The 22,823-nt window shown below is 45.0% G+C and overlaps 1 protein-coding gene across 1 annotated transcript in view; it reads right to left on the bottom strand.

The window, feature by feature from the left end:
- Window positions 1–22,823, bottom strand: part of CORO2B (coronin 2B) — a 62,892-nt gene that overhangs the window by 4,556 nt on the left and 35,513 nt on the right. Inside the window, exons 4-8 of the mRNA XM_065411695.1 lie at window positions 12,055–12,204; window positions 10,655–10,819; window positions 9,583–9,699; window positions 7,348–7,452; window positions 1,351–1,447 (exon numbers count right to left, since the gene is read on the bottom strand). Coding sequence (XP_065267767.1) covers window positions 1,351–1,447; window positions 7,348–7,452; window positions 9,583–9,699; window positions 10,655–10,819; window positions 12,055–12,204 — 634 coding nt within the window. The remainder of the gene's footprint in view (window positions 1–1,350; window positions 1,448–7,347; window positions 7,453–9,582; window positions 9,700–10,654; window positions 10,820–12,054; window positions 12,205–22,823) is intronic.

The following is a 22,823-nucleotide window of genomic DNA, read 5'->3' as shown; positions in this document are numbered from 1 at the left end:
TCTTTCCCAATCAGGCCCAGGGTACGTATATACTTTGCAGAAGCTGCAGCTGGCAAGTGGGGGAAGAGACCACTAGCATGTGGAAAGTGTTATCCCGGGTAGGAAAGCTTTGCCAGACAAGTACAGAAACCACCACACAAGCACTGCCCACTGGAGCCTGCAGGCAGCACTGGGGAAAGGGCTGAAGTTAAGTATGGGCACAGAGATTTGTTTCGTGATCATGTCCAGAGTGCAGGGTATTACCACAGCACTGAACTGAGCTGCGAAGCAGAGAGCGACCTCCTTTAATATCCCGTCCCTCTGCGTCATCGGCTTTCCCTGAGATTGCAGGCCTGCGCCAGCGCCAAAGAGCTGATTCCAAATCAGCAGCTGAGCTGCTCACGCCTGTCCCTGCCCTCTTGGGGCTGTGGGACACCGCAGAACTGGGTAGCTGGGCCTCCTGCCTAATTCTCCAGGACGTGCTAGGTCTGTGTCCTGCCCGTGGGGGTGTGCGAGAAGGGAAATACTTCCACCCTAGGCATCCTTCCCTGCAACCCTCCCCACCTGGGCCTTCCTGTCCACCTGCAGCCTGGAATGTGACTAGCCCATTTCTTCTCCCTCTGACATTCTACACCCACCGGGAGAGCCCCATCCCACAAGCAACCCTACCCACACCCCCGGGGGCCAGCCATGAGGGAAACCTGCCTACTCCAAGAGCCCAAATGGGACCTGCCCCCCATGCCACCAACCAGAGCTGATCCTGTCCTCACCCGGCCAGCCACCCCACAGCCAGAATCCACCAGTCACCCCTGCTGCTGCTGCGGAGAACTGCTTCCAGGTAGGGAAGCCACATGCAGGGGTCTCCTGGAGGTGCTGGGAAGGGGAGGAGAGCGGAGAGTGGTGCAGATCAGAGCCCTGTGCTGGCAAAGGGGCGGGGAATGGGCCAGATGGATTTTGCAGCAAGGGTGGGAAGGGAAGAGCATTTTACCCAGGGAACGTCCCATATATCACTGGCTCAGGTCACTTGTTAAAGTTTAGGCAGCCGGTCACTGCACGTGCATTTGCTTGGAACTGGGCCCTCAGTCAGATACATCAGAGTCCCACTGCACCATTACCCAGGAAGAAATACACAAAAATATTAAATGCCACAAAGAACATTGGAATTCTGAATTAATTTTCCAGCAAGTCATCAGCTACCTAATGACACAGAACATATTTGAACAGCGAGAGTCAGCACAGTGCAGAGAGCACGGGAGGTTATTATGCAAAATACATTTATCAGCAAAATTTAATTATAGTATTTCAGTCTGCTGGCTTTTTTTAATATTAATGTTCAAAGAGGCGGCCTATTGACATGCCAAAAGCTCTTACCCAGTCCTTTCTGTGGGGCAGGAGAGCGAAACTCCATGAGATAATTCAGATAGGGCTTTTCTGTGCTGATTTCATAGTATCGGATGTTCCCGTCGCCCTGAGGCAGGGGGGATAAAGGCAGATCAGTTTAACATTTCAGGGTAAAAGTTGTAGGTAAATAAAAAGATATGTAAAAAGAACATCATGTTGTGCATCACTGCCAAGTTCTAGGTTAAATATACAGAGACGACAATGCTAGTTAGCCATTGTAGAACAGAGTCTCAAACCAAACCTACCTACAGCATTTCATATACTGCGTCTGGGTTCTTGGAGTAGTAGCAGTAGAAGGAACAGATGTGGTCTCTTTAATGGTGTTTGGGGAAGAAGACTCACAAGTGGACTAGCAATTTTATCCCCGTCACTCCCATTTCTCCCTCACACTTTATGGAATTAGTTTTTCTACCCTTGGGTTAAAGAACATAGAACGGCAAGACTGGGTCCGAGCAAAGGTCCATCTAGCCCAGTGTCCTGTCTTCCGACAGTGGCCAGAGCCAGGTGTTTTAGAGGGAATGAACAGAAAATCAAGTGATCACCAAGTGATCCATCCCCTGTCACCCATTCCCAGCTTCTGGCAAACAGAGGCTAGGGGACACCATCCCTGCCCATCCTGGCTAATAGCCATTGATGGATCTGTCCTCCAGGAACTTATCTAGTTCTTTTTTGAACCCTGTTACAGTCTTGGCCTTCACAACATCCTCTGGCAAAGAGTTCCATATCATATACGAGTTGCTTATCTAATCTAGTTCTCTCACAATGGAAGGAGGATAAAGTACTAAAAAATGTACTAGGACGTTGTGTTGCCCAGGAATGCTAAAGGAAATATTCCAGGACAGAAATAAACTAATTTTAGAACAAAGCGAAAGTCAGTGGAGCTGCACTGAATGGGCAGGGCTCCGTTGCACTAAATTTATGCTAATAGATTCATAGATTCCAAGGCCAGAAGGAATCACTGTGATCATGTAGTCTGAGCTCCTGTATAACAGACAATAGAATTCTCCCAAAATAGTTCCCTTTGAACTACAGCATATCTTAAAAAAATCCAACATTGATTTAAAAATTGTCAGTGACAGACAATCCATCACGACCCTTGGTGCATTGGTCTAACAGTTAATTACCCTCGTTGTTAAAAATGTATGTCTTATTTCCAATCTGAATTTATCTATTTTCAGCTTCCAGCCCTTGGTTCATGTTATACTTTTCTCTGCTAGACGAAGAGCCCGTTAGCAAATATTTGGTCCCTCACCAAAGGCTCTTAAGCAAAGAAAGCAGTCATGGGATAAGAGGGAAGGTCCTCTCATGGATTGGTAACTGGTTAAAAGATAGGAAACAAAGGGTAGAAATAAATGTCAGTTTTCAGAATGGAGAGAGGTAAATAGTTATACTGGGTCTAGTCCTACTTAACATATTCATAAATGATCTGGAAAAAGGAGTAAACAGTGAGGTGGCAAAATTTGCAGATGATACAAAACAACTCAAGATAGTTAAGTCCCAGGCAGACTGCGAAGAGCTACAAAAGGATCTCTCAGAACTGGCTGACTGAGCATCAAAATGGCAGATGAAATTCAGTGTTGATAAATGCAAAGTAATGCACATTGGAAAACATAATCCCAACGATACATATAAAATGATGGGGTCTAAATTAGCTGTTACCACTCAAGAAAGAGATCTTGAAGTCATTGTGGATAGTTCTCTGAAAACATCCACTCAATGTGCAGCAGCAGTCAAAAAAAGCGAACAGAATGTTGGGAATCATTAAGAAAGGGATAGATAATAAAACAGAAAATATCATATTGCCTCTATGGTACGCCCAAATCTTGAATACTGCGTGCAGATGTAGTCGCCCCCTCTCAAAAAAGATATATTGGAATTGGAAAAGGTTCAGAAAAGGGCAACAAAAATTATTAGGGGTATGGAATGGCTTCCATATGAGGAGAGATTAATAAAACCGGGACTTTTCAGCTTGGAAAATAGATGACTAAGGAGGGATATGATAGAGCTCTATAAAATCAATACTGGTGTGGAGAAAGTAAATAAGGAAGTGTTATTTACTCCTTCTCATAACACAAGAACTAGGGGCCACCAAATGAAATTAATAGGCAGCACACAATGCACAGTCAACCTGTGGAACTCCTTGCCAGAGGATGTTGTGAAGGCCAAGACTATAACAGGGTTCAAAAAAACAACAAGGAGTCTGGTGGCACCTTAAAGACTAACAGATTTATTTGGGCATAAGCTTTCGTGGGTAAAAACCTCACTTCTTCAGATGCATCATCCACCAGACTCCTTGTTGTTTTTTTGAACCCTGTTATAGTCTTGGCCTTCACAACATCCTCTGGCAAGGAGTTCCACAGGTTGACTGTGCATTGTGTGCTGCCTATTAATTTCATTTGGTGGCCCCTAGTTCTTGTGTTATGAGAAGGAGTAAATAACACTTCCTTATTTACTTTCTCCACACCAGTATTGATTTTATAGAGCTCTATCATATCCCTCCTTAGTCATCTATTTTCCAAGCTGAAAAGTCCCGGTTTTATTAATCTCTCCTCATATGGAAGCCATTCCATACCCCTAATAATTTTTGTTGCCCTTTTCTGAACCTTTTCCAATTCCAATATATCTTTTTTGAGAGGGGGCGACTACATCTGCACGCAGTATTCAAGATTTGGGCGTACCATAGAGGCAATATGATATTTTCTGTTTTATTATCTATCCCTTTCTTAATGATTCCCAACATTCTGTTCGCTTTTTTTGACTGCTGCTGCACATTGAGTGGATGTTTTCAGAGAACTATCCACAATGACTTCAAGATCTCTTTCTTGAGTGGTAACAGCTAATTTAGACCCCATCATTTTATATGCATCGTTGGGATTATGTTTTCCAGATGCATCTGAAGAAGTGAGGTTTTTACCCACAAAAGCTTATGCCCAAATAAATCTGTTCGTCTTTAAGGTGCCACCAGACTCCTTGTTGTTTTTGTAGATACAGACTAACATGGCTACCCCCTGATACTTGATACCATGCAAGGGTTCAAAAAAGAACTAGATAAATTCATGGAGGGTAGATCCATCAATGGCTATTAGCCAGGATGGGCAGAGATGGTGTCCCTAGCCTCTGTTTGCCAGAAGCTGGGAATGGGTGACAGGGGATGGATCACTTGATGATTACTTGTTCTGTTCATTCCCTCTGGGGCACCTGGCATTGGCCACTGTCAGAAGACAGGATACTGGGCTAGATGGACCTTTGGTCTGACCCAGTGTGGCCATTCTTATGTTCACCTTGTAGGTATTTATAGACTGATTAAGTCACACTTTAAAATTAAGTCACACTTTAGCCTTCTCTTTGTTAAAGCAAATAGACTGAGCTCCTTGAATATAAGACATGTTTTCTAATCCTTTAATCAAGCTCATGCCTCTTCTCTGAACCCTCTCCAATTTATCAGCATCCTTCTTGAATTGTGGGCACCAGAACTGGACTCAATATTCCAGCAGCAGTTACACCAGTGCCAAATACAGAGGTAAAAAACCCTCTCCACTCCTACTCGAGATGCCCCTGTTTATGCATCCAAGGATCGCATTAACCCTTTTGGCCACAGCACCGTACTGGGAGCTCATGTTCAGCTGATTATCTACCACAACCTCTAAATCCTTTTTAGAGTCCCTGCTTTCCAGGATTGAGTCCCCTAGACATATGGCCTACATTCTTTGTTCCTAGACGCATACATTTACATTTAGCCATATTAAGCATATTGTTTGCTTGCACCTGGCTTACCAAGCAATCCAGATCTCTCTGTATCAGTAACCCATCCTCTTCATTAATTATCACAACCCAAATTTTTTGTCACGTGCAAACTTTTTCAGTGATGATTTTATGTTTTCTTCAGGTCATTTGATAAAAATATTAAGTAGCATCAGGCCAAGAACTCATCCACGTGGGACCCTACTAGAAATGCACCCACTCGATGATGATTCCCTCTTTGCAGTTACGAGACCTATCAGTTAGCCAGTTTTGGATCCATTTAATGTGTGCCGTAGTAATTTTGTATCATTCTATTTTTTCAATCCAAGTGTCGTGCTGTACCAAGTGAAATGCCTGAGAGAATCCTAAAATATTACACTAATACTATTGCCATTATCAACCAAAATTGTAATCTAATAAAAAAAAAAGATATCAAGTTAGTTTTACAGGGTCTGTTTTCCATAAACTCATGTTGATTGGCATTAATTGTATAACCCTACTTTAATTTTTTTATTATTCAAGTCCCATATCAGCTGCTCTATTATCAATGTCAGACTGACAGGCCTATAACTACCCAGGTCGTCCCATCTACCCTTTTAAAATATTGGCACAACATTAACTTTCTTCCATTCTTTTGAAATTTCCTCAGTTTTCCAAGACTTATTGGGAAAAAAATCCACATTAACAGTCTAGTGAGCTCCTCAGCCAGCTTTAAAAAAAAAAAAAACAAAAACTCTTGGATGCAAGTTATCTGGACCTGCTGATTTAAAAAGTGCCTAACTTCAGTAGTTGCTGTTTAACATCCTCCTGAGACACTAGAGCAGGGGTGGCCAACCTGAGCCTGAGAAGGAGCCAGAATTTACCAATGTACATTGCCAAAGAGCCACAGTAATATGTCAGCAGCCCTCCACTAGCTCCCCCGACTCCAACCTGCAGCGCCTCCTGCCCGCCGGCAGCCCCGCCAATCAGGGCCTCCCGCCCACCGCGATCAGCTGTTACGCGGTGCGCAGGAGGCTCTGGTGGGGAGGGGGGAAGAGCGAGGGCATGGCAGACTCGGGGGAAGGGGTGGAGTGGGGGCAGGGCCTGGGGCAGAGCAGGGGGTTGAGCACTCCCCAGCACATTGGAAAGTTGGCATCTATAGCTCTAGCCCCGGAGTCAGCGCCTATGCAAGGAGCCGCATATTAACCTATGAAGAGCCGCATGCGGCTCCGGAGCCACAGGTTGGCCACCTCTGCACTAGTGGAATGGAAAGTGTCATCATTATGTGATATGCCTACATCATTTCCTGCCCCTCCCCCCCGATACAGAACAGAAATATTGATTAAACACTTCTGCCTCTCCTGCATTATTGATAATTCCACCATTTCCACCTAGCTATGGACCAGGACCATGATTAGGATTCTTTTTGTTCCTAATATATTTAGACTCCTTGTTATTATCCTTAACTCCACTGGCCATAGATTACTTCTTGTATCCCTTTGCTTCCCTTATCACTTCCCCTCTAACCCAGGTCAGTTTTTTAACCACTACGGCCTTCTTTCTTGATTGTGGCCTTTATGAACACCGATGGCAAAGTATACTTGGTGCTTCTCTACTCAGGGCCATAAGCTGACTTGAGAGGGAGTCCTACATGCAGCCCATAGGAAATAAATGTGTTTACTTTTTTAAGGGCCTCCTAAATGCACTACAGTATCTGCAGGTCCTTTCACTTCGGTGGAGCTTTGTGCACAAGCTAGTGTGATTGCAGAGAAGTGTGTGCATGTGTGCACCAAGCCACACCCTCCAGGATACACAGGTGCTTTTGGGGGGCCATTAGAGAAGTATGCCCCACCATAGAGGTTTCTGTAGTGGCGGCATTTGGACTTTACAACACAAGCAACACCAGTGAAGTGCAAAATAATCAAGGACCTTTAAAAGAAAGTCAATGGCCAAAGGCTGGTTCCGGTTACACTAGTATAAATCCAAAGTCTTCAATGGAGTTGCTCCAAATTTGCACTGGTGAAAGCAATATCAGCATCTAGCCCCGACTGTTTAATTGTAATCGTTATTTATGAAAAGCCCCAAATAACCCCATGCTCTGCTCATCGGAGAGGTGCCCCTTTGCTTGCGTTCTCGAATGGGTTATTTGGGAGATGATTTATTCTCAAGTTTGCAAGAGCCACATCAGTCTTGAGAACAGCAGGATACGCAGTATATTGCCTGTTACCCTCAGTAAAGCCAACGCACCTTTCCAGCCAAATACAACATGTGCGTATCAGCATCGTAGAAAGGAAACAAGAGCCCCGACAGCCCATCGATCTCCTCCTCTATGAGGGGCATGGCCAGGTCTTCCTGAACAAAGAGAACATGGCTTTATGAGTCAGCAAGGGTTAGAGGTTGCATAGAACATGAAAGCGAAACCCACGAAGGAGCGACAGGGGCAGCAGGGTGAGGGACGGGTTTTGTCCCAGAAAAGCTGAAGCAAACCCGCTGTCCCTCCCAAAGGGTGCCACGGGATTTCCATGTCCCACAAGCCAGAGGTGGGAGGGAGAGAGGGCTAGCAGATCTGGTCATGTACACACAGAATAAGGAGGATGTCCACTTCAGGTCACCTCTCTGCAGGACACTCCGTGGGTCACCCTGTAGGGTTGAGGGGGTTCTGGGGCTCTCAGGGTAAGGGTTGTAATGGGGTCCAGTCACACACCCCCCCCCCCTCCGCCCCAGAGCCATTTCTGTGTGGCTGCATTTCAGGGAGGCTGGAGGTCTGTGTATATTTTAAGGAGCAATTTGGGGCAGATTGTGCCTGGGCCGAAAGCACGGAGCGAGGGGGGTGGGGAAGGAAAACAGAGGAGGGTGCAAGGAGCTCTCTCTTCTGCCCCCACTCCCCCACGGACCAGGGAGAGCCACAGTCCAATGTGCTCACCAAGCCACACCCTCCAGGGAGCACACTGCCTACAGGGAGAAGGGCCGGATGCAGTGGGGGAAGAATGCTGCATCCTCTCTGGAGCTTTGACTCCATGGCTGCTGTGCCCAATGCTGCCATCTGGGCTATGACGCTCTATTGAGCGGAGATGCCTTCCGGAGAGAAGCCAGAGAACTGCTCCGCACCTTTATTTGGTTTTTAAACACAAACCCCACCAGACTCTAGGAAGATCTGATGATGGTGAGGCTGCCCAGCTGCCTGGGGAGAGTGTACTGGCCTCTTGGATTTAGAGGGGAACCCAGACATCCTTGTTTTCAGTTTTATATGTCACAAATGGATCTGGTTTCTCCCTTTGTCCTTGAGTTTATACAAGATTCCTCCCGAACAGATCAGCCGCCCACCCACATACTTCTGTTTCCTCACCCTGCCCCTGTAGCAGTCGCAGCCAAGTAGGTGTCTATGGTGTTCACTGGCAGGCTGACAGATAGGACTGGACTAATCGGTCATCTCCCCCCAGCCCAGCCTGAGTGAGGGGACATCAGCTTTCCACTATCTGCAGCTTCTACCACCCGAGTGAACAGGGCCAGGCATGGCTGCAGCCTGAAACACCGTTGGTCCAGAATATCATGCATGGAGTCAGAGGGGAGGGTACAAATGCTTGCTGGGATGAATCTGGTAAATCTGCATCTGCTTTAATTAATCTTGTGAATTCAGATTCCCCAACGTGTCATGTCTAGTCAGATCTCCATAGCAACCAGCAGAGTTTTTAAAAGTTACCTAAAGACCTTTGTAGAATCTGCTAGGACACAGGAAGGAATAAAGAATCTGCGGTATATGTATCTGCTGCTCTCCCTGTATTACAGTACAATACAATACAAGAGGCTGGGCTATTCAAAGAGACCTGAAGGAGCTGGGCCCCCAGCTTCACTGGAAAGTCCATGAGAGTTGAGTTAGGTCTCCGTGGGAGTTGGGTGCCTATGCACCTGTCAGCCGCTTTGACAGCCCTGCATGACTGATCCACAGCACGTCCTAGCCGTGCTTCTCAGAGCACTTCCCAAACGCGAGTGAATGTAGTTGCATAAAACTGTTGCAAGCTAGGCAGGTTTTCTCAACATGCAGATGGATAAACTGTGGCATGGCGTGAGTAGGTGCCTTGCCTATAATCACCCTACACTTGCAGCGGAGCAGGGGCTAGACCCCCGGTCTCTGGACTCGTCAGACATAGGGTCTATCTACGCTATGATCACAGGTGATATTACAGCGGAGCTAGCTTTAATCTGGCTAGAGTGAGTCCTGGAGCCGGGAAACTGCGACACACGGGCTGTTCCTACACACTGCAGGGGGGCTTGCGCAGCCCGCACAGAAGCATGCACTAGCGCAGCTTCCCTGCTTTAGGACCCAAGCGAGCTAGATCAAAGCTCGCTTGGGTAGGTCTACTCGTACCATACTCACACTGCTAGAGCAGAACCCAGATCGCCTATCTCTTAGACCTCTATTTGAACCCACCAATCATGCTCCCTTCTTGGGAAGGAATGGCTTCCAGCGATCTATTTGCTGACCTGGTCCCAGAGCGCAATCTGCCTCGTATTCCACCTTGAGACTCCAGTCGTTAGAAGTCGCTTCACGTTACCTAGAAAGACCACCCGGTTCACACGATGGTTCTTACAGCTGGCTTCCTGGAAGAAGACATTGTCTGTGCTACATGCAGTGAACAGCTATACATTTCAGATGTCTTCCTACGCAGGGTGCTTAGTATAGATCAGTGAAAATGCCAGCTGTAGAATTTCAAGGAGAGCGATACTCGAGGGAGAATTCTCCCCCATGTTAGGAACTGAGTTCCTGGTGTCTCTGCTCCCATATCCCACAGGTAGGTCCCTTCCTCCTCGTATAATCTCTACACTGTCTATGGGGAAAGGCTCCATTCTTGTCCCAATAGAACCACTTCATAGCAAGCTGGGCTAACCCGGCTTTCCACCTCTACCGTTCCTCTTACTCCTTTACTGCAAAATGCAACTTTCATATTAACCAGCTATGGCTCAGACTGCACCGGTGAAAATGGGGGTTCATGCTATCTGGAATGGAAAGGCAAAATGCTGTTTTGTAAAAATAAAACCGAGCCTTCCCTGAGCTTTTTAGAATAATCCATAATTGACAAGGACAATTAAGCTTTTCTTCCAAAACCTGCTCTGTGGCTTCCCAGAACACTCTACTATTTCCCAGAAACCTTTGATTAATGAAAGATTAGAAGCCCTGTATCTCTGACTAGGAGAGTGCTGAATCCTTTCTATTGTAATAATGATAAGAAACAGCAACATTCTCTGAATGCGGAGCGCTAGATTCAGAGGCTGACATTTGTGACACGTTGTTGCGTCCTGAATATCAGACGTATTTTGTGACAATTCAATATTGTACAAGGAGTGTTTACCTTACTGTACATTAGGCTTAAAGGGCGACTTCCCCTTGCCCCAACTCTGCCCCGGTTGCACATTAGGGGAGGAATGCACTCAAATGGGAAATCCCAAATAAAGCCACTCTTTAAAGCCTAGGGTCAAATTTGTATTTGTCAAAAATAATGGATTTACTTCTTGTGACTGGTGCTTAGGACTGACTCTTGAGAAATCAGCTCTTCACCTGAAGGACTTTGCCCGAACGCGGCTCAATGACTCGCAGCTTCTTGTCTTTGCAGGTGGTAGACAGCAGGCTGCCGTCGGTATTGAAGGACATGCAGAGAATGACATCTGTATGACAATCTATCATCTTCACGGGCTCTCCAATGTCCAGGTTCCAGATCAGAACCTGAGGGAAATGGGGCAGAATTAAGTTAGCACTGCTGCTGCTGCTAGTTGCGGGTGGAGGGAAGGGGGGAAAACACAGTCATAACTCCAGGGTACAGACTGCCTGGAAACGCACAGGCATGCAAGGCCACGTTTTCCAAACTTCTGGCTCGGTATTTTAAATGTACTGCTAATTTGGGGCCAAATTCCAGTCCTCCCACTCATATGTCATCTCATTTCACAAGTGGTCCCTTTACTTTAACGTGAATAAAGTTATCCGAACCCGGCACTTGAGAAGCAAGCCTCTCTCTTGCACTCCCTGCAGTTATTGCCACCAGCAGGACAGACTGTGATAACTGTACCCACTTCTTATTGCCATCTTTTGTATTACATGGAGGAAGATAAAGAATCTCTCTGGCTCAAGCCTACTCTCAGAAATGACTGAAAATGGCACCATGGGGTTCCATGTTCATTATCGCATTGAATTTCATGCCAACCTTGGCTCAGGTTATAAATAAAAAAAACCCCTGTGATTCTTCTAACGGCCAGCCCTGCAAACTCAACCTGGGTTCCGTTGTTATGACATATGACCGCCAGGAGTAAGCGTTTTACAGTCCAAATGATGCCCCTCATTACATCTTATCTATGAAGTGAGCAAAACTGCTATGGAGTCAGGGAGACAATACACATGGAACCCCGTGAGGCCATTTTTACAGTTGCTTTTCAGAGAAGATCCACACCTTAGTGTTAGAAACAGCAATGATCTGTGACGACTGGACAACATAGAAGAATCCTTTCAAAAATCCATTAGAGAAAAAACCTGAAGATTTCAGTGCTAGCTATACTCTTGTACTTTTGTTTTACATAACCATTATGAAGCAAGCAAGTCATTAAGACTAGGTAGGACACAACATGAATTGGGGAAGCTATAATCTGACACAGATCTGGCATGGAATATTATTTAGACAGTAGGGAATTCCCACGAAGGTTAAAGGCATACGCAGAGAAATACTCTAAACTATCAGCAAAAGAACCTCTGATCTCAAATGGATTTCCATTTCGTGTATGACACTTCTAAAGCAGAGAGAGAGATCGGAAGAAAGATCTGAGGATAAACTGTGACTATTACAGAAACTGCTGCCAAACAAACAGTGAGGCCATCTGCGATTTTACCCTTTAAAGCCACACATGGCCTTAATAAATGCTAGTCTCCAACTACAGCTGAGGATTTAGTAGAAATCCTCCAGAATAGTTCACCTTATAGTCGTATCCTGCACTGAACAAGATATTGTTGGTGGTCGGGTGCCACTCAACGAGGCCGACCCGTCGGCTGTGGCCATAGAGCTCTAGAACAGCTTCTGTCATGTTCCGCTTCAAGCCGCCCTCTGGGATTTCCCATATCCGGACCTGAAAGGACAGGATGAGCAAAAGTTATTGGGAGGAAAAACCTTTGTCCTTATTTTAGAGGCTTATAAGGATCTTGTTCTCTCCACTTGGCGTGCGGGGGAATCTTCATTGACTAAATTCCATCTGTGGTTCCTTCATCAACTTGGTCTCCAGATGCCAGAAGCGAATTAAAAAGAGACCTGAATGTGCCCAATGGCAACACTTTTGTGTCATCCCTTCATGCCCATGTGCATGTTTGTTCCCTCCTTCCTTCTCCTTCATCCCCTCTCCACTCCCCAATAGTTAGCTAGCCCTGGGAAGCAGCCAATACCGGATTCTCTTCAATGAAGACCACATGCAGGATCTAGTCCTGTAAATAATGGGAGATACCACAGGAATCCCACTGAATGCAATGGGGCTATCAAAGAGCTAATAGCACAACACTTTCAGAGCTCTGCCCATAATCGACAGCAAAAGACAAGCCAGTTCTTGAAAGAGGCAGGAAATAGAATACTCTAAAAACAGCAGTTAAAAAACACACCATCCCCCTATCTGCACAAACACATGTAACAGGAAGGAAAAATCAATCCAATTTGTCTCAGATGACCTTCTTAAGGAATCAGTACTAAGGACTTCAAGATCCTTAGAAAAGATACTAATTACTTAATAGAAATAACTGAATATACTCCTCTGTTAAAGTCATGCTAGCAGTGCACGATAAAGGACAGCGTATTAGCAGGCATCAGACATGCTGGTAGCAAAGTAGATCAGGTTGTTATGTGATGTACTTGTTTTGCCACCTGACATTTGTAACTCAGTTTAACTAAAAGGGACCCTTGTGGTTCACACTGTTTAGGTTCAAATATATGAGCCACCCCCAATACTGGTCTGATATAACAGAGTGGCATCCTTGACCCGAAGTTCTATAGTTCATTAAATCCGCCTTTCAATCACTAACTTAACAAAATGAATGATTGTTTCTTTACGTGATCATATCAAAATATAAAGGCAGGCGCTGGCTCGGCTGCCTCTAACCTTGTGAAGAGGAGTAAACGTACACACACTAGAACAAATTCACCCCGGCTGTAACACCGCAGACTTCAGCGGAGCTGGAGGGGCGAGTTTGGCCCACTAAACTTCTGTACCAAAGGAAAACCATGTGGAGAGTTTATTACATCGTAGCGGGATTCGTGTTTCTGTGGAGGTCATTAAAAAGGGGCCACCAATGGCTGTGAAAGTGCCATTGACTTTAATGGCAGTAGAGTTAGGCTAGCGCTCAGTGCTTTTGACAATCTCGCCCCGCATTGGCCTCCATAGCGCTTGGGGATAAAATCCCCGTTAGGAGTGTCTGCGGGATAAAAGAGACAATGCATAGAGAGAGAATAGGTGATCCGAAGGCTTCTCCCTTCCTCCTCAGTTAAAATGGCATAGAAGTTCTTTCCTCTCTATTGCAGGTCACTGGTGTGAATCCGACCCTTGTATCAGCCTCTTGATTTTTAGGTTCTCTAGTTCACTTGAAAGTCTTTTGATTTCTCTTTTTTGCAGAGCATTGCCATTGTCTGGGGTGCTCAGGGGACAACATATCAAGATTTGCAGACCTAGATCATTTGGTTAATTCCGACTGGCATGTTCATCGCCATCATGCCATCTACCCATCTTGCATGGATAGCTGAAGGCGTGGACATACTGAAACTCATGTAGCTTTGTACAAGTGCTTGGAATCTCTGGGTTTTCAGAGTCATGAGAGCAGGTCTTGCACATACACTCGCATAGTTCAGATCAGCAGGCGAAATCACTGCACACTAGTTATTTCCCCCCCTGACCACAGACTGCTCCTATTGAAGGTTTTCATCCCATGTGCAAAGCTGTATTTCTCATAGCAACTCCATATTACAGCAAAATTAAGAGGTTCCCATTAAAACAGCCAGGTAACATCACATGCATTCAAGTATCAGGGGGTAGCCGTGTTAGTCTGTATCTTCAAAAACAACAAGGAGTCTGGTGGCACCTTAAAGACTAAAAGATTTATTTGGGCATAAGCTTTCATCGGTAAAAACCTCACTTCGTCGGATGCATCCGAAGAAGTGAGGTTTTTACCCACGAAAGCTTATGCCCAAATAAATCTGTTAGTCTTTAAGGTGCCACCAGACTCCTTGTTGATCACATGCATTGTACAATCAATTTAGTTTGCTTTTTGCCTCCACTGTAAGAGTCTAGGAAGGCAGTTTGGTGTTTCAATGTAGTTTTTCTTTCTATATTATCCAGACGACAAGCAGCTCTGGAATGGACAGTAATGATAAATGGACACCTGATCAACTCCCAACCACACCATGTAGCTCTGGTTCCTGACAGACACCGCTGGCTTTTCCCTGCACTCTGCCAACACATGTATCGCTTGTCATGCCCCACTGAATTGAGCTGATAGCGGTAGAGATGTGCTGAACAGACACCAGAACCAGAGAAGACCACGGGTTGGTGTCTCCTCTTCTAGCTCTGGGGAAGTTTCGCTGGAGTAAAGGAGTCACCGTCTTCCAAAGCCACTACTCTGACCAACACCAAAGGGTTCAGCAGGCCTATTCTCAGTGAAGTCTAGGTGAGTTTTCTTATTACTTGATTGGGATGAGCAGTTCAAATACAAGCAGCCATTTTAGCTGGCCTCTGACTATAAAACAGGCAACGTATCTTTGGGGATTGGGGCGGGGGAGATCTGTCAAGCAGGACAAACACAAACTCAAGAGAGAGATTAGAAATAAATTATTCTAAAGTTTAGCTAGGATGTTAGAGGCTATTTCACTGGTTCAACAGAAGGATTCATTGAGATTGTTTGGAGTGAGACTCTCCCCTGAAAACAGCTGGATGCTTGGAGTCACCTTTATGGAGGGAAAATACTTTATTTAAAAAGCACTAGAAGTATTGCCACTATTTTTCACCTTGAGATAACTAGGGCTGGTGGGAGTTTCCCCCCCAGTTGCCTCTTGGCAGGTATAACAAGAGACTGTGCTTCTTTTTGTACAGCACACAGCAAACTGCAGCATCATGTGGCCTGCTAGGGTGACCAGATGTCCCGATTTTATAGGGACGGTCCCGATTTTTGGGTCTTTTTCTTATATAGGCTCCTATTACCCCCCACCCATCCCAATTTTTAACATTTGCTGTCTGGTCACCCTATGGCCTGCATTTCTCTCTCAGCCCTGGGGAGATTTTGTTTAATACATCGTTCACAACTTCCTGCATCAGTTCCCTGGAGTTCGGATACATCCTTAGAACAAGGCAAAGAATGAGAAATATTTACTCCTTTGGTAGGTAGGCAGCAAAACACAGCTGTCATTTACTGTACACACACTGCATGGATGGCAAAGTTTATTGCCGGTGTTATCAACACAAAAGTAAAGAGAGGAACATTTTGTTCTGTTTGTTTTCCTGAAGTTCCCTGCAAGTGCAAGCTTTGCTAACAAGATGCATTTGTTGTGAAATCATGCAGTTTTATTCCTTAAATTTAGTCATCAAGAAGGTATCGCAAGAACCCAGAAAAGAAAAAGTGCCTTTTTGCCACCCTGATTCGGGAGGAGGGGCAAGGAAATAAACGGGCTTCTTTTTATTTTAAAAGACCTAAATGAGGCAAGAATGAAATCAAGGAATGCATCTTTCTGAAATAGCCCTGCATTTTGCTTCATTCATGGGAAGACCCGATGAGATAAGGCTCACAAAAAAACTAAGAGCATCCCCGTTATTTAGCTGCAGAACTGAGATCAGATTTCAGATTTAGAAAGACAAGTTAATATGCTCAGAAAGATGAAGGAATAAGAGTCTCACTCATAACACGTGGCTGGATTTAGGCCCAGAGGGAGTGAGAGCAGAAAGGAGGACCAGCTGTACGAGCTGGAGGCTGAGTGAACTGGAGAAGGGACAGGATGATAAATAGGGCAGTGGTGGTGAAAGAGAGCAGGAGGGAGAGCAAGTCAAAGGATTTTTTTTTTTTTTTTTTTTTTTTAAAGAGTTGGTTACATTTCAGAGAATTCTGGTATTTGGTATCACTCGAGAGAATTCAGGGTGAACAATAAGCAATTAGAGGAGCTAAGGGGAGAAGACAGTGGTATTCTGGGGACCCATTTGATAATGAGTTTGGTGGAGAGCTATTCTCAAGCTAATGGGACAGTGTTTGAATCTTCAAGAGGCAATTTTTCAGAGTGTTACGGACAAAGCTGATCCAATGCACTGGATAAAATATTTGCAAGAAGCCTGTTTTATCTGTGCCTGATGGAATGCATAACATACGAGTCAGAGAGATGGTTACAAAAAAGCTCAGGCTACTTGCAGGCTGACAAAAATTAAGCTATAAAAATCATCATCTCTGCTAGGACCGAAATGGTGCATCTCAGGGGTGGGCGAATTTGTGGGAGAAGCTATTTTCCAAAGGTGGCACAAGTGTAATATAAAGAAGAATGGAGCATGCCACCTGGAGGATCAGTACTACAGCCTATCAAACAGGACTGACTGTCTGAGAGAAGAGAGGACACTGGAGTATAGCCCTGAAATTGTTAGTTTGCTGATCCGCAGTGGAAGATCCACACAAAACATATGGTTCCACAGCTGGTTTTAAGCCCTGACCTGGATGTTTTCTACTTTAAGATGCAGAAGGCATTGATCTCTGGATTGCACCAAATGAGATGGTACATAGAGAATGAAAGACTAATTGAAAAATGAGGACAATATATAGGAGACTCGAAAAACCTAATTTGAATCAAATAGATGATCCTAAGAACCAGTGGAGATTTGCAGTACAAAGAAAGCGAGTGAGGAGAGACATCTGTATACCACAAAATCCTAGCTACTGAGTATTAAAGAAATCAGCTACTAGAATGGACAAGATATGAAGAGGGTCTCCCCCTCCAGCGTGGCTGGTCAGGTATTGATATAAACAGACACACATAGGCCTGCCTTGCCCCCTCATTCATACCAGCTGTAGAGCAGTGTCACTCCACTGCTTTAAACGGAGTTACTCCAGATTTACACCAGCGCAAGGGAGATTGGAATCAGGCCCATGGTGTTTAAGCCAGAGAGGAATTGGCAAATTAACTGACGTGCTTCCAACATTCATAAAAACCCCTAGAAACTTTATAAAAAGCAATAAAACAAAAGTGTTTGTGCTAATCATGGGCAAGGTCCAGAGGGAAAACTTGACTTTAGGCCGGTTGAGCCTGCTGGCATTTTAATCTCACGTCCCATGAGTATTCCAGTGATTATGCTAAATTCCAGAGACTGAACCTGCTGGGCCAAATTCTGACATTTACACCACTGACTATCCAGGTTAACGGGGTTACCCCAGATTTACAACAGTGGATCTGAGAGCAGAATCAGGCAAGCTACAGAACAAATGGTACTTACAGGTACCAAAGTAATGTGGATTAGTGAGTCAATTGTGCAGAGCTTGAACATCCTTTAGGCTCCCCTTTAAAATGCGCAGGAGGGGGGCGGGATTTGCACATTTCAATGCGTGTTTGTGTTAAAGAGAGAGGGAGTGTTTATCTTTAAATAATGGACTGCAAGTGTTCACGACGCCAAGCTGACTAACTGGAAGGAATACATGTTGTTTATGCTAGTGAAATAGATAAAAGAGCCCACAAACTTCAGTAAATATTGGAAGAATAACTCCATGAAGTTCACTCACAAAATGGTAATGGCCTAAGTGTCCTCCTTTGGCAGAGATGACCTGTACTTGCCGATTGGGGGATGGGGGGGCACCAGAGTGAGGGCGGCGGCTTCAGCAGATGTTACTGAGCATGCTCAGTACAAGCCAAGCAGCAACTGGAGGGGGGCGGGGAAGGGCACATGACTCCATGTGCCTCCCCTCCCCCATGCTCACCTCTGTCCTTTGGGGGCTGCCAGCTAATGTAGTGGCTCCTGTTATCTGGGACATCTGAGGCTTGATTCTCATTTACACTAAGGCCCCAGATCTTCAAAGTTAGTTCAGATTTTCTAACATACTGTAGAACAGGGGTAGGCACCTATGGCACGCGAACCGAAGGCGGCACTCGAGCTGATTTTCAGTGGCACTCATACTGCATTTTAATTTAATTTTAAATGAAGCTTCTTAAACATTTTAAAAACCTTATTTACTTTCCATACAACAATAGGTTATATATTATAGACTTATAGAAAGAGACCTTCTAAAAACGTTCAAATGTATGACTGGCACGGAAAACCTTAAATCAGAGTGAATAAACGAAGACTCGGCACAGCACTTCTGAAAGGTTGCCGACCCCTGCTGTAGAAGGTGGATTGACCAAAAGCACCCCTGTATTCACACCATTGTAATCATCTTTGTACAAAATATGCCTTGTGTGGTATCATTTGAAAACTATTAACTCGCTGGTCAGTTATATCATGGTGAAATACATGTAGCAACATTATATATAAAGTTATGAAATCCTCCTGTATGATGTTATTAGCACACAAAATTACACAGTCCTGCCTTGGCAAAAGTTGTTAAGCAGGTCTATCCTTAGGGTTGCCAGTTTTGGCTGGACGTCTTCCTGGAGGTTTCATCACATGACATAACCTTTAATTAAAGATTAATCTTTAATTCCTGGAGACTCCAGGACCATCCTGGAGGGTTGGCAACCCTATCTCTTCTAGACAAAGGAAGGTGTGTTTATCTCAAGTTACATATAAATAGTAAATGGGGTACTGAAGATGGCAGGAGACAAAGCAAATTTGCATGTCAGCAAACATAGGTGAGAAGGGCGGGAGGGATAGCTCAGTGGTTTGAGCATTGGCCTGCTAAACCCAGGGTTGTGAGTTCAATTATTGAGGGGGCCATTTAGGGATCTGGGGCAAAAATCTGTCTGGGGATTGGTCCTGCTTTGAGCAGGACCTCCTGAGGTCCCTTCCAACCCTGTTATTCTATGAAAGAGCAGGGCACCTACTTTACCACCAGGCTGCATGTCACCTTCCTCACTGTCTGAATAAACTTTGCATTGAGGGGTAACCTTCAGAAGCATCAACTTCAAAGGTTCAGTGGAGTCTAAAAGAAAGGGGCAGAAGACCCCAAGTTCTCTCTCTTTCCCATATGAAGACAAAGGAACCAGCACCTTTGGTGCTCTGGGAGAGATCCTGACCAAGGAGAGGTCTGTCACCATGCTGGATGACCATGGGTGAGAACAGCCGGCTTGAACAAAGCCTCAAACCAAACCTTGCTAGATTAAATTTTAGACTTTTAGACCCGTGTTTTCACTTCGATTTGCTTGTAACCATTTGTAACAATCTCTTACACATGAATTCACTTAAAGCCCCATCTTCTTTTGTTAATAAACCTGTTTTATTTTTAACCTAAACCAACCCAGTGTTGTGTTAGGTAAGTGGACCTAAAGGAGAAACTGTTGAATATTGATTCTTTAAAGGGGCAATGGATCTTAATAACTGACCTGTTCAGGAGAAAGCTAGACAGTGCAGAACATATGGTTTGGGAAAATCTGGGACTGAGACTGTCTTGGGGCCACCTTACAAGAAGTCACCAAGGCTGGTGCAAGCCAGAGCGTGACTGGTGTGCTGCTGACAGGCTGCTGGGATCACTGCTGCTGGACCAGGGCTGCAGCTATATCCAGGCACTTAGGGTGTGACCTGCATGCTGTTTGTGAGGAGCCCAGGTTAGCAGCTACAGCAGCAAAGCATTGTGAGGCACCCAAGGTTGCAAGGCAGGTGGTGATAACTCCTCACTGGTCTGGATTGCATCCCAGAATCTCAGTGGTGATAACTGCAAATGGTCTTCCCTCTTTGGTAAGGAGTCCAAATGGGAAGCTAAAGTGGTTACTGCATTGCAAATACTTAGGGTGAGCTTTGTTCCAATGGTCTCATTTTCTGAAACGTTGGGATGTTCTTTGGACATATAACACATTCGCCTCCTCATTTCCTTAGCTAGCAATCTGGATAACGAGAGCAGTCTAAGAATTCAACTTGGAAGCCTGCCACACAGTAGATCAAGAGAACTGTCAACCTGTGACAGGTGTTCATGTCATGAACAAGTAACAAAAACAAAATGCGACTCTGCAGTGTATTACCTGCCTATTGCACAACATGCACCTGTTCTACTGGTGCGGGGGTTGGTTTGTTCTTTTACTAGCCTCTGGAGAGATGTTTACAGAGGTGTATATCTTCTCCTCTGATTAAACCAATCATTAAGAGAGCTCTGGGGTGGAGTAGCAACTGTGAGAGTTCTGGGAAAGGAATATACACCATAAAGGTCAGCCAGCTTTTAAACATTCTGAAGTCTCTCTCAGGCTGTGATCAGACCCCAAGAAGGTAATGGGAGTCTCTCTCCCCTCTAAAGGAAACTCTAGTGCTCTGATAGGGGGCACCAAGCACCCATGCCGCTGACAGGCTGTGCCTGGTAATTTGCAACGTGGTAGCAAGTTTGCCCTCCTGTTTATGGTATAGTTATGTCATCTTTAATGTTACTGTAATAGGGTCCTACAATTAACATTTTTGCAGTCGCTTGCTTATAATGTTCAAGTTTTAGGCAGCTTCCTAGTTGCCCATCTATCCCAGAATGAGGTCACTCTGACATGAAAGTAGGCAGTTCAGAAACTGAACATAGGACAAATACAATTTATTAGGTAATTCAGCAGTAGGAGTGGTACAATTTCAGTATATTTTTTTAAGTGGCTAGAGAACCAGGACACAAGGAAATTGCCATACATAGCCTTTAACACCTACTTACATTAGGTTTGACTTGGACCTCCAGCATATTGTCTGTGTTTGTAAAGCACCCTGCAAATTAAAACTGTATTGTGACAAAGGAAGTTCATGAAATAGAACAACCAGTGGGTGACAAATGCACGTGATTACAACAAATAATGCTACTGCATCAACAACAAGCGGCATTTGCAGAGCACATAGAATGGACATTTGGAACTTGGCATTAGAGCTGGCATTTTAGGCTGACATTTCCCCCCCCCCAAAAATGGGTTGACCAAAACACTTCACCATCTTGTGTTGATTTCACCAAATTGTTTCAGTCAAAATGAAGTATTTTTCCAGAAGGGTCTAAATGAATCGATTCAACATTATTAAAACCTTGGATTGTTCAGGTTGGATTAGGAGGGGTCGCTGACAGTAGCCCCTTTACACTGCAGTAGCCTAGTGGTTAGAGGCCTCACCAGGCAATGTGGGAACCTAAGTTTAACTCCCTGCTCTGGAACTGGGATGGGAACCCTAACCACTGGGCTATTGGGTATTCCCCCTCAAGCTCTCCCATTGAAACGGTTCCAATTTATACAAAATACTGAAGAATCATTGGGCCAGAGAAGGAGAGAAAGGGTCTAAAGCACCACCAGCACCTTCCTCCTTTCAGTTTTGTGGGTCTAACCTTTCATTTCCTTCTTTTATTACAAAGGTTAAAAATGCCTGAAACAAACATTTTACTTGACCAGACGTTTTGATTTACCAAAAAGTCCCCAAAAATTCAATTTCGGTTCTACCCAAACTGATTTCCCCCCCATTTTTCAGAACTAAGAAGAGCTCTGTGTAGCTCGAAAGCTTGTCTTTTTCACCAACACAAGTTGGCCCAATAAAAGATATTCCTTCACCGACCTTGTCTCTCTAATATACAGAAATGTTATAAGATCTATTGAGGCAGAACTGTAACCAGTAAGAACTGGGTCACCACAAATTCCCATTTCTGCTCTACTAAACTTTCACACACTACTTTGTACAAAGGCAGCTTTTTAGTGCAATGCACTATTCCAGAGGGAAATGTTAGTATCCAGAAAACAAAGAAGTGGAGGCAAACAGCAGCCAAATAAAGACAGTCTGGCTCAGCCTGCACCACGTTGTAAGACTACCTTTCCCCCCCCCTTACTTGATATATCTCTAGACACTAGAATAGTTGCAGCCCCTGTGGTCTTTGATAGTAAGAAGGATTAATAATAGCTGTTGGGTGGAAACAAGACATCCTTGTTCACAGCCCTACTGCTTATCTGCAGCATGGGCTATAAAAAGAACACTACTACAACGATAAATGACATCACTGTATAGCAGAGGGAACTGGATTCAGCCAGACAACAGCTACAGATTTACATAAAACACCAGGTCAGAGCTCATTGTAAGCTGCATAAATGTGTCATTTAAAATTTCACAGTTAAAATCAGAAGCACTTAAACACCCGTGTCTGTTTTGTAGGGGGCATAAAGAAAGACAACAGAAATGCTAACACAAGCCACGGAAACCGCAGCACACGGCTCCAGAACCTTCTAATTTACTCCAGCTTTTACCCGTAGAACAGACGTGCTTCCCCTAGATCTGCCATCCCCCTCCTTCCGGCACATGCCAGTTTCCGTGAGCAGTCTTAACAACTACCAGTCTCTTCTTCCCACCAGCCTGCATGGAACATGGGCCCCGCTCCTCTTTCAGCTGCCTAGTGTGGAGACCCGGGGGACTTTGCCAGGTGGTCCCAGCTGGACTGCACCAGCCACACACTGAAGCCACACCTCCCCTTGCGAGGATGCTGATGACCTTGACAAAGTCAAGTCAGACATAGGAGTTCGGTTAGGGCTTTACGGGAGGGGCAGAGTGGTCTGCCTTTGGCTCAGGACCCTCCCTGTGCTGGCAGAATCTGTTAGGTTGGGGAAGGAGGAGCTCTCCTG

Source organism: Emys orbicularis, chromosome 10 (assembly GCF_028017835.1).
Source record: "Emys orbicularis isolate rEmyOrb1 chromosome 10, rEmyOrb1.hap1, whole genome shotgun sequence".
NCBI classification, from domain to species: Eukaryota; Metazoa; Chordata; order Testudines; family Emydidae; genus Emys; species Emys orbicularis.
The sequence above is the reverse complement of the archived record's forward strand: the minus strand, read 5'-3'. Positions and strand labels throughout refer to the sequence as shown.